The following is a 12,292-nucleotide window of genomic DNA, read 5'->3' as shown; positions in this document are numbered from 1 at the left end:
CATGATGACCATTTTTAAACTTAAAGTTTGCATAATCAGGCAGAGGTGAAGTAAATATGGAGCAATAAATCTTTATCTCGACCAACAATTCATGTACTAACTGGGTCATAGATTAATTATTTTACAGATGAGGAGTACTCTTAAGTCTTAATAAACAAAACACCAGTCAGAAAACATTACCTGCAAGAATGAAGCTTCAATTGCAAGAGAATCTCTCATGCCAAATCTGAAGTAATCACCCTTCCCCACTATCTCTGCCTGGGGGACTGCTGCAGCTGGCTCTGTGCAAAAGTGAAATCCACAAAGGACAACCTAGATTTATACATGAATACGACAGCTCATGCTCATAGTAACTGACAAATCTATAATAAATAGACTTATAAGTTTAAAGAAGATCTGCGTCTTATTGCAGAATTTCTGACTCATGAATACACTTTATACCAGAAACTACAAGCTGACTCGTCAGGATTAATGTTTCTGATTGTATGATAGTGAACTAAAAAAAGTTTCTGATTGTATGACGAACTCCTTTGCAGAACATTGAATCTATGCTTTAATTTCACTTACTGTTACAGCTGACTTATAGAATCTGCAGTGTTCTACTGAGAAAGCTTATGTATGCTTTTTTAGTCCTGGCATCTTTTATTTTGAAGCTGTAGAAATTGATTTCAAAAGGAGTGCAACATTTGGAGAAGAACAAATCTTCCGAACCATAGAATGAACAGCAAAAGCATAAACAGAAGAAAAAACTAGCAAGTTGCTTTTTCAACTGATTGTTCCTAAGGTAGAGTCTCAAAGTGGAATGATATCATGAGCCAAATACGTGGCCGTCCTCCTTTGAGCAAATGTATCAACGACCTTCTATTTCAATTCAATTACTCGACTATGCCTCAGTCCAAAACTTGGCTACAACAATATGAATCTTGTACATCCATTCAGCTTTATTCAGGCCTATTTCATTTTAATAATCTGTTTTTAAGGTATTTTAGGGTCTACGAATTCTCTAAAGCTAGGGATTCTATAAATTTCACATGATACATTGTCATACAAGTCTCCCACCAATCTAAAAAGTCTCCTAACAAACAGAAGACCAAACGTACGTATAACAACACAACTAAGCCGTAGTTCCAGCTAGTGGTATTCCATTGTGTTCTATTCTCACCTTTTAACTAACTTAACCAAAAAAAAAAAAAAAAAAAAAAGAGAATGTGTCCCACATCCTACATCCACTACAAGCATTTCAACACAGTAGTGGAGCCACATAAACACCCTTCGTCCAAAATTATGTTGTGTATATAGAAAAATCTATATACTGCATATATAGATCAAAAATTATTTATTTTTACATATTAAATCTTGAACATACTTAGCGAAATTCCTAGTTTCGTCACTGCTTCAACCAGCAGAGAACCGAAAAGCAAGAAAATTCAATGAGATCAAACCAAAGCACTCAAATGACTATAAGATGGATTTGCAAAGATGAATGCCAACATTTGGACCTAAAAGGTTTAGAGTTCGAGCAAAAACATACGATTTACAGCCAAAGGCAACTTGCAGAAATACCAACGAACATCACCACCATCTGAGGGACTTGTAGTCTGAGCAAGGTATTTTTGCCTACCCTCTAAGTGCTCAATTTCATCTGCTAACCTTCTAATATTCGACGGTGTGTTCTTCAACAAATCGGGAGATGTTTCATCAACCACCCCACCTTTAGACCCGGAAACAGATGCCATGCTCAACCTCCCAAAGTCCAAACACCTTTCTACCAGTCAACTATACCTTCAAAAGAAAGAGTTTAAGATCACAGTGTAAGAAAATATCTACACAATCAGGTCACTTAAAACGTAGTCAGCTTTACTTAATAACCTGTTATAACATGTTAAATTACACTAATGCTATAAAAAATTATTACATTGTCAGTGCATATAACTTAACAGTATGCATCATCGGTATTAGCAAAATACAATTCAGAAATCTCAGTCAAGTATATCAACTCGAAAAATTATAGGTTTTGCCCAGCTGAAAACTTCGAGCTTTTCTTTATTTCTTGAAATTGTTTTGCAAATTCATTAAACAAAGGCTTAACTGATTCAAGGGCCTGAATTAAACCATCCCCTCAACAGAAAAATGCTTTTGGACGCGAATTGTTGAATTGAAGATAGCATCTAGACTTTGTAAAGAAATTTACCTGAAAGGAACGCCGAAAGGGTTTTCTGGATTCTCTTCTCATAGAGGAATATTATTGTAACTCTTTTTTCTGTCAACTTTAGAATTTAAAAGAGGAAATTGAGTCGTGTGGGAGAAGAAGAAGAAGAAGAAAATGGAATTGTATCGAAATGAGAAGAACGGTAGGTGGAAAGGCAAGAAATAACGAGAAGGGAATTAGTTAGAAGGAATATTCTGTTAAACCCCATTAGGAAATTAAAAATTACAATAAACAAATACCGCTAATACGAAGAGAAAAAAATTATAGTGACCAAAGATGAAACAAAACTACTTTTGATTTATTTTTTTTAAAATAAGAGGTTGTTTAGCTAAGCTTATAAGTCCATCAAACTGGCTTATATGCATATTTTTGGGTTATCTACGCATTTGGTAGACATCCAAAGTGCTTATAAGTTAGATATTTATAAACTAAATTCGATCATAAGTCATAAGTTGGTCACCCCCAACTTATGGTTTTTCAGCTTATAAGCACTTTTAGTTTGACCAATGCTTTTACTAGTTTATTCTGAGTAATATTTTTAATTCATAATATACTTTTCTCAAAATAAATTTTCTAACTTTCTCTTCGGTCCATATTCCTTGTTCATACTTTTCTTTACAAAGAGACTTCTTAATTTATAATAATATTTTATAAAAAAATTTAAGGGTATTTTAATCATTTTAATAAAAGAATATCTTATTAGCACTTTTCTGCCAAACAAATCAACTGCTTATTATCACTTTCAGCACGTCTATCCAAACACATAAATGTTTAATTAAAAAATTAGTTTCAACACTTTTTTTTGGTAATTAAAACTTTCATTTACTAGGGAAATATTTACAAGTAACTCAAAAAACCTTACATATATCCTACGCTTTCTATACTTCTCCCTCCCCTCCCCCCCCCCCCCCTGCCACATTTCTATTACTATACTATTTTGTCTATTTACATAGAGTACAGATCCAGTCTACTTAATGCTTTTTCCATATTCTTATTGCTTCGACAATGTATTTCCTGTATAATCATCTTGCCAAGTATCTCCCATCGTCTCACTTTAGCTTGGAAGCATCTGGTATTCCTTTCTTGCCACACATAGTATACACATGCTACTAGTGTCATCTTATATAGTTTAGTTGTTGCATTTTTCCTCTTCAGCCATTTTTCAACACATGCTAGTTCCTCAGCCCATCTATATACTGGTCTTTTTATCCCTTGCCAAGCTAGCAGATTCCCCCACAATTCAGCTGCATATGAGAACTCAAAGTATAGATGCTGAATAGTTTCACTTGCTTGTCTGCACAGAACGCACTCCCGATCAATTTGTATTCCCCATTTACTCAGCCTGTCTTTGGTATATAACTTGCCATTTGCTATCATTGTTAGTATAAATGTCCACCTAGGGCAGCTTGCATTGTTGCATACAACTCTTCTCTAACTCACTTTACTGAAGCTTCCTCATAGCTTGTGATATATATGCTTGATTGAACAATGGTTCATCTTTCTAATGTCTTCATGATTAAAGTCTGCTTCCTCAAATGTCTTCTTTGCTTTCATAATCTTGCTCATCATCCATGATGTTTGCTTCAGTTGGACTTCCCATATGTTCCTACCTTTGATGTAGTAACTGTGCATCCATTGAATCCAAAGTTTGTTTTTCTCTTTTTGCATAGGTTCCAGTATTGTTTACATATAGCTGCTTTGGTCCACAGTGTGATGCTCATAATATTGAAACCTCCTACTAATTTGGGCAGACATACTTTTTCCCATGCCAGTAATGCTTTCTTAGAGATATAACCTCCCATGTCCACAAAAAACTTCTGCATATTGCCTCAATTAGTTTTATGATCTTCTTTGGGAGCACAAAGATTTGTGCCCGGTAAGTTTGAATAGAGAACAGTACACTTTTGATCAATTGAATCCTTCCAGCATAAGATAGTAATTTAGCTGTCCATGAGGTTATTCTGCCAACTATTTTATCAATTAAGGGCTGTCATTGAACTACTGATATTCTTTTAGAACTTAATGGAGCTCCTAGGTATCTAACTAGCAGTTCACCTTTTTGGATTCCCAGAAACTCCAGAATAGCTTCCTGGTCATCTTGTGATACCCCTACAAAAAATATTGAGTTTTTATTCTTGTTAATCACCAGTACTGAAGCTTTTGAGAATTCCATGAAGCAGTTATAAAGTAGCTTGATTGATCCTATGTCACCCCTGCAAAAAAGTAAAAGGTCATCTGCAAAACCAAGTTGCAAAATTTGCAACTTTTCACACTTGGGATGATACTTGAAATCTGGAATCTGGTTCAAAGTCTTTAGGTTTCCAGTCAAATATTCCATTGCCAGCACAAATAGAAATGGAGATAATGGATCCCCTTGCCTCAGCCCCTTCCTAGCTTCAAAAGGTTGTGTCAATGAACCATTAACCAAGACTAAATATGTGACACTTTGCATACATGTCATGATCTATCTCACAAACTGTTCTGGAAAAGCCAGTGCATTCCGCACCTGCTCCATAAAAGCCCATTCAATATAATCATATGCCTTCTGCATATCCAGTTTCATCATACACCTTGGTGACACCCCTTTCCTTCCATATCCTTTGATAAGTTCATGGCTAAGAATAATGTTGTCTGTTATCACTCTGCCAGGAACAAAGGCAGACTGTGTTTTATCAATCAGTGCATCCATCATCTTTTGTAATCTCTTAGTTAAGACCTTAGAGATCACTTTATACAAAGTAGTGCGGCAACAGATCGGTCTGTATTCCTTAATACTGGTAGGATTCCTTACTTTAGGGATCAAAGTGATTGCTGTGCAGTTGATAGGTCTGTACATTTGAGCTAATTCAAAGAACTCCATAACAGCCTTAATCACATCCTCTCCTATGACTTTCCATGCTTTTCTGAAAAATACTGCATTAAATCCATCATAGCCAGGTGCTTTTAAGTCACTAATATCCTTCAATGCTAACCAAATTTCCTCCTTGGTCACTGGTTGGATGGGTTGCAACTGCTGCTCCCTACTTAATATTGCTCCCATCTTCATGACATTCGGATTAATAGCAGGGATACTTGTTGCTCTTGAACCCAACAACTCCTTATAATATCCCAATTTTTCTGCCTCTATGTCTTATTCTAGCATTAGTTGAATCCCCAAGTCATTCCTTAGAGCCTGAATACCATTCAAGTTATTCCTGTTCTTCATTTGTGCAAAGAAATAAGCAGAGTTTGAATCTTCCAGCTTCAGCCATTGGACTCTAGATCTTTGCTTGTAGATACTCTCTTCAAACAGTGTCCATTTTTCTAATTCACATTTTAAAGTTTTCTCCCTCTCAATTAAGTCCGGATGTTGCATTATGTCACTCATCTTCTCTTGGACAATTTGCAACTCCTTCCTAGCTTGTTTAATTCTATCTTCTACCCCTTGGTAATGTTGTATGTTTATCCCTTTTATAACCTCCTTGACCCTTTTGAGCTTATTCCATACTTCCTGCATCATACCATTGTTCCATCTACACTCCATACTTGCTCAACATGCTGTATAAATTGAGGATGATCTGCTATACAATTAAAGAATCTAAATGGCCTATTCTTCTTCCTCTGTATCTGTGTAATCATTAGTTTAAGTGGAGAATGATCATACACAGATGGTTCTAGCACCTGTATTTTCAAGCTTGGCATTGTCAGCATCCAGTTAGCATTAACCAATCCCCTGTCTATTCTACTATAAGTATGATTATTTGTCCGGGTATATTCCCTAATTCCCACAGTTTGTAACTCATTCATCCCAGTATCCTTCATGAACTCCTTAAAATCTTTTGTCTCCATATCTTGAATCACAGAGCCATGTTGTCTGTCTTGGTCATTTAACACAACATTGTAGTCTCCCATTGCTAACCAAGGCCCCTGCTGTGTACTATGGATTTCTCTCAACTTTCTCCACAAACTCTGCCTGTCTTTGATGGTATGTAACCCATAGATTGCTGTAAAACCAATTGTAAACAACTTTGAGACTGCTCTGAGCTGACCATGTATTAGCTGCTCATCAATTTCAGTTGGATCTAACACATAGATTCTAGGATCCCAAATCACCCAAATTCTACTTTTTTTCATTGCACTAAAGTTAGTTATCCATTGCCATCCAGGTGCAATCTTCTTCATTACATCACTAGTTTTCTGTTCCTATATTTTGTGTTCAACTAGAGCTATTACTGCTTTTTTTATTTACTTTTATAAATTCCTTTATCTTCTTTTGCTTATAAGTTTTATTAAACTCCCTAACATTCCATATGATCACACTCATACTGGTATGAAATGAGTGTCTTGATACAGCTCCTGCACCCCTACACTCCTCGTCTACATACAGCTTGTGCCTGGATCACTATTTACTTGATCATTTCTCAGAGGTTGGAATCCATTGTTCCAAACCAAGTTCTGCTCCTCATTTTGTTTAGCTTTGGCTGCCCTTGCTGCTGATTTACCAATCACTGTTATCCATCCATCTTCTTTTCCTTGTTTCTCATTGTGTGATGACCCAAAAGGTCATCACTTGGTTTGTGAATAAATTCTGTGTTCCGGGGCCTTAAAAACCTCCTTTTACCTCACCTCAATTTGTGTGCATAGTCTGGACGTATATCCGGAAAGCTTTTATATGAAAATATGAGAAATAGAAATTTGTAGAGTTAAAATTTGATTATGGTTGACTTTGGACAATATTTTGAGCAAACGGACCCGGATCTGTGTTCCGATGATCCCGGGAGGTTTACAGTAAAATATGAGACTTGGGCGTATGCCTGAAAATGAATTCTGAGGTCCCAAGCCTTAGAAATCAATTTTTGAAAGAAATTGTTTTGCTGAATTATTTATGAAATAAATAAAAGAATTAATGTTTGAAACCATTGGTATCAGGTCCGTATTTTAGTTCCGGAGCCCGGTACAAACTTGTCATAGTATTTAATTGATAACTATGAAATTTGGTGAAGAATGGAGTTTATTTGACGTGATTTGGACGTCCGGTTGAGAAATAATGAACTTTAAGTGTCCTTGAGGAAAATGATGAGTTTGAGGCTTAATTCATAGTGGTTGATGTTATTTTGATGATGTGATCGCACGAGCAAGTCCATATGATGTTTTTGAGTTAGTATGCATATTTGGTTTGGAGTCCCGAGGGCTCGGGTGAGTTTCGGATAGGTTCCAGGATTTTTTTACACTTAGAAAAGTTGCAGGTTCAAAGAAAGTTGCAGGTCTCTGAAGTCAGGACTTCGCGACCACCGTGGGGATTATGCGGTCCGCGGTGGGGCAAAGCCTTACCTTTGCGGCCGCGCTCGATTTCTTGTGGTCCGCGGTGGGGCAAGGCCTTACCTTTGCGGCCGCGCTCGATTTCTTGCGGTCCGCGGTGGATCTCCGCGGCCGCAGTCCTTTTTATGCGGTCCGCGGAGAGGGTCTGAGAGGAGTATATTTAAACGGAACTTTCAGTTATTTTTCATTTTTCAAAACCCTAAAAATATAGGAGGCGATTTTCCAAACACTCTTTCTTCTCCAAAACATTAGTAAGTGATCTTAAACTCATTTCTTTCACTCCTTAACTTCTTTTTACAAGATTTCATCCTAGAATCTAGGGTTTTATGGTGGAATTGGGAATTTTGGGTAAAACCTATGAATAATGAAATTTGGGGATTTAGACCTCAAATTGAGGTCGGATTCCAAGACCAAATATATATTCGGGCTCAGGGTTGAATGGGTAATCGGGTTTTGGTCCGAATTTCGGGTTTGGACCAAGCGGCCCAGGGTCGATTTTTGACTTTTGGGAAAAAACTTTATAAAACCTATTTTCATGCATTAGAATTGATTCATTTAGCATTTATTGATATAGTTAAGTGACTTGTGGCTAGATACAAGCGAATTGGTGGTGGAATCAAGAGGTAAATCGGTAGTTGAGGCTTGAATTGTGTTCGTGGCATCGAGGTAACTGTTTGGTCTAACCTTAGCTTGAGGGGTTAGGAGTTGTGTCGTATTTTCTATGTGTTAATTGTGGAGTACGACGTATAGGCATGGTGACGAGTATCTATACGTCAGTGTCAAGCATGCCCGTGAGTCTAGTATTGTAATTGTTGTGACTCCGTTGTGATTTATCCATGTCTAATATGATGATTATCATTGTTGGTTCCCTTGTCGGGATGTTGTTGTCATACTCTTGTTCCCTTGCCGGGATGTTGTTGTTATATTATTGTTCCCTTGTCGGGATGTTGTTGTTGTATTGTTGTTCCCTTGTCGGGATTCTTCTATGTTTGGTGTCGATATATGAAATGGGAGCGGGTTGCACGCCTGCAACGGTAATACATGAAATCGGAGCGGGTTGCACGCCTGCAACGGTAATATATGAAATGGGAGCGGGTTGCACGCCTGCAACGGTAATATATGAAATGGGAGCAAGTTGCACGCCTACAACGGTAATATATGAAAATGCAGCGGGTTGCATGCCTACAACGGTAATATATGAAATGGGAGCGGGTTGCACGCCTGCAACGAGAAAGAAATGAAAGTGAACACTGTATTTTTTTTCCTCATTATTGTTGTCAACTAAATTATGGTTTCTTTACATTCCTCTTTGGTATTTTGTTGTTATCTGATACTCCCCGTAGCATGCTTTCCCCTCCCCATCTTTAACTGTGAATATCTGCTTTTTATTTCTGTTGTATATGATTTAACTGCACAAGTTTATTTGGTAGTCTGGTCCTAGCCTCGTCACTACTTCGCCGAGGTTAGGCTAGGCACTTACCAGCACATGGGGTCGATTTTGCTGATACTACACTCTGCACTGTGTGCAAATACTGATACCGGAGCATTTGGACCGCAGTGGGGGTGCTGTCTTCAGTCCATTCAGGCGACCCGAGGTAGTCCTGCAGACGTCCGCAGGCCTTGGCATCTCCTTCTATCTCTCTCTACTGTTTCTTCTATATATTTCTGAGACAACCTGTATTTATTATTCAGATCCTTTATTTGTAGTACTCTTAGACAGTCTGTGAGATCGTGACACCAAATTCTAGGTAGTATTGTACTTCAGATTATGTAGCAGTATTTGGTTAAACTATTAAGTTTTCATCTTTCGCATTTCTGGTTATTTAATTTATTCCGTTGTTTAATCACTTACTACTTTGAATTGTTGAACATGCTTAATAAAAAGGGTAATGAATTTTTTTTTAAAAAAATTTACAATACTCGGCTTGCCTAGCTTTCACGAGTAGGCGCCATCACGACTCCCGAGGGTGGGAAATCCGGGTCCTGACAAGTTGGTATCAGAGCTCTAGGTTACTTAGGTCTCACAATTCACGGACAAGCTTAGTAGAGTCTGAGGGATCGGTACGGAGACGTCTGTATTTATCCCCCAGAGGCTACAGAGTTAGGAAAAACTTCGCATCTATTCTTTCCCGTCATGCGGTTTGGTTTCTCAATGCTAATCGAATTTCTACTCTGTTCTTTTACAGATGCCGAGAACACACGCTTCCTCATCCACTAATCAGCAGCCTAAGCCCCCAGTAGCAGCTCCCCCGAGGGGCAGGGGGTGAGGTCGAGGCCGAGGCCGAGGCAGGGGCAGAGCTCAGCCCAGAGCAACAGCACCAGCGGCGGAGCCTCAGGTTGAGTTTAACGATGAGGTTCCAACCCAGGCAGTTCCAGCAGGACCAGCTCAGGTCCCAGAGGGGTACATTGTTGCCCCAGTACTCCAGGACGCTCTGTTCCGTCTAGTGGGCCTTATGGAGAGTGTCACCCGGGCAGGCTTGCTTCCTGTAGAACCAGCCGTCTCTCAGGCTGGAGGAGGAGCCCAGACTCCTTTTACCCGCACTCTGGAGCAGATGGCTCCCCAGTTTCAGACTCCAGCAGCTCAGCCAGTTGGAGCAGTTCAGCCGGGTGTGGTAGCTCAGACCAGCGATGGAGTAGCTATGTCTGTTGATGCCTTGTGGAGATTGGACAAGTTAACCAAGCTCTTCACTACCACTTTCAGCGGTGCATCTTCTGAGGATCCCCAGGATTTTTTAGATAGTTGTCATGAGGTTCTCAGGAACAAGGGGATAGTGGAGACCAATGGGGTCGACTTTGCTACTTTTCGTTTGTCTGGTTCCGCCAAAACTTGGTAGAGAAATTATTGTTTGGCTAGACCAGCTGGGTCACCAGCTTTGACTTGGGATCAGATTTCTCAGCTAATTCTAGAGAAGTTTCTTCCTGTCACTTAGAGAGAGATCTATAGGAGGCAGTTTGAGCGTCTCCAGCAAGGTTCTATGACTGTTACCCAGTACGAGACCAGGTTTATTGATTCGGCCCGTCATGCTCTTTTTATACTTCGCGCTGAGAGAGAGAGAGAGTGAGGAGGTTCATTGAGGGACTCATTCAGCCTATTCGACTTCAGATGGCCAAGGAGACGGGGAGTGAGATTTCCTTTCAGGATGCGGCCAATGTAGCCAGGAGGGTTGAGATGGTTTTATCACAGGGGGGTGGTTAGGGGTCTGACAAGAGGCCTCGTCATTCAGGCAGATTCAGTGGTGCCTCGTTTGGAGGCAGGGATTCTTTTGGTAGAGGCCGTCCTCTTAGGCCTTTTCAGTCAGCACTTCAGGTTTTTCACGGTGCTTCAGGTGACCGTGGTTCTCATACGCAGTATTCTGATCAGCAGTCCTACCGTGCACCACCAGCTCCTATCAGTGCACCGCCGCTCCAGAGTTTTCGGGGTGGTCATTCAGGTCGTTAGGGTCAGCAGTTCCAGCAACAGAAGGCTTGTTTTACTTGTGGCGACACGAGGCATATTGCTAGGTTTTGCCCTCGAGCTCCGAGCAGTTCTCAGCACCAGGGTTCCCGTGCCATAGTCCAGGCACCGAGTGTTCTACCGCCCGCTTAGCCAGCTAGAGGCGGAGGTAGGGGTGCTAGAGGTGGAGGTCAGGACACTAGAGGTGGAGGCCAGCCAGCAGGAGGCCGTCCCAGAGATGTGATTCAGAGTGGTGGGGCCCAGCCCCGATGTTATGCTCTTCTAGCCAGGCCTGAGGCTGAGGCTTCCGATGCAGTCATCACAGGTACTGTTCTGGTTTGTAGTAGGGATGCTTCAGTGCTATTTGATACAGGGTCTACATAAACCTATGTTTCATCTTATTTTGCACCGTATTTGATCATGCCTAGTGATTCTTTGAGTGCTCCTGTTTATGTGTCTATACCGGTGGGTGATTCTATTGTGGTAGATCGTGTTCATCGTTCTTGTATAGTTATGATTGGGGGTCTTGAGACCCGAGTAGATTTGTTACTTTTGGACATGGTTGATTTTGATGTCATATTGGGGATGGACTGGTTATCACCTTACCACGCTATCTTGGACTGTCATGCCAAGACTATAACCCTAGCCTTATCGGGTTTACCTCGTTTAGAGTGGAGAGGGACTCCTGGTCATTCGGCCTGTAGTGTTATTTCATATATGAAGGCCCGGCGAATGGTCGAGAAGGGTTGTTTGGCCTATTTGGCATATGTTCATGATTCTAGTGCGGAGGTCCCTTCTATGGATTCTGTGACTGTTGTTCGTGAGTTTCCTGAGGTTTTCCCTTCAAACCTGCCGGGTATGCCACTCGACGGGGAAATTGACTTCTGCATTGATTTGGCTCCGGGCACTCAGCCCATTTCTATTCCGCCATATCGTATGGCCCCGCCTGAGTTGAAAGAGTTGAAGGAGCAGTTGCAAGACTTGCTTGATAAAGGCTTCATTAGACCTAGTGTCTCGCCTTGGGGTGCGCCGGTGTTGTTTGTTAAGAAGAAGGATGGATCAATGCGAATGTGTATAGATTATCGGCAATCGAACAAGGTCACAATCAATAATAAGTACCCATTGCCAAGGATTGATGATTTGTTTGACCAGCTTCAGGGTGCCCAAGTGTTTTCTAAAATTGACTTGAGATCGGGCTACCATCAGTTGAGGATTAGGGCATCCGATGTCCCTAAGACAGCTTTCAGCACCCGGTACGAGCATTATGAGTTCTTGGTGATGTCATTCGGATTGACAAATGCCCCAGTAGCTTTCATGGATTTGATGAACCGAGTGTTCAGGCCTTATTTGGA

General features: G+C 40.4%; 2 protein-coding genes across 6 annotated transcripts in view; both read right to left on the bottom strand.

Annotated features, from left to right (window-relative positions):
• Positions 1–2,361, bottom strand: part of LOC109239207 (phospholipase SGR2) — a 29,019-nt gene extending 26,658 nt beyond the window's left edge. For 2 of the 5 annotated variants that reach the window (XR_002069861.1, XM_019405734.1), the window contains exons 1-3: positions 2,192–2,361; positions 1,532–1,782; positions 181–281 (exon numbers count right to left, since the gene is read on the bottom strand). Coding sequence is in view for 4 of the 5 variants with exons in the window: in XM_019405734.1 (XP_019261279.1) it covers positions 181–281; positions 1,532–1,736 (306 nt within the window). In the remaining variant the exon portion in view is untranslated. Of the gene's footprint in view, positions 1–180; positions 313–1,531; positions 1,783–2,191 lie in introns of those variants that run through there. The other 3 variants (XM_019405731.1, XM_019405732.1, XM_019405733.1) reach the window with 3 other exon arrangements.
• Positions 2,362–3,154: 793 nt separating this feature from the next.
• LOC109239200 lies at positions 3,155–3,586 on the bottom strand. Its single transcript, XM_019405722.1, has one exon. The coding sequence runs from the start codon at positions 3,584–3,586 to the stop codon at positions 3,155–3,157; it is 432 nt and encodes a 143-aa protein (XP_019261267.1).
• Positions 3,587–12,292: the final 8,706 nt, after the last annotated feature.

The sequence above is a fragment of the Nicotiana attenuata genome, unplaced genomic scaffold (genome assembly GCF_001879085.1).
Source record: "Nicotiana attenuata strain UT unplaced genomic scaffold, NIATTr2, whole genome shotgun sequence".
Taxonomy (NCBI): Eukaryota; Viridiplantae; Streptophyta; class Magnoliopsida; order Solanales; family Solanaceae; genus Nicotiana; species Nicotiana attenuata.
This window is presented reverse-complemented; position numbering and strand designations above follow the sequence as displayed.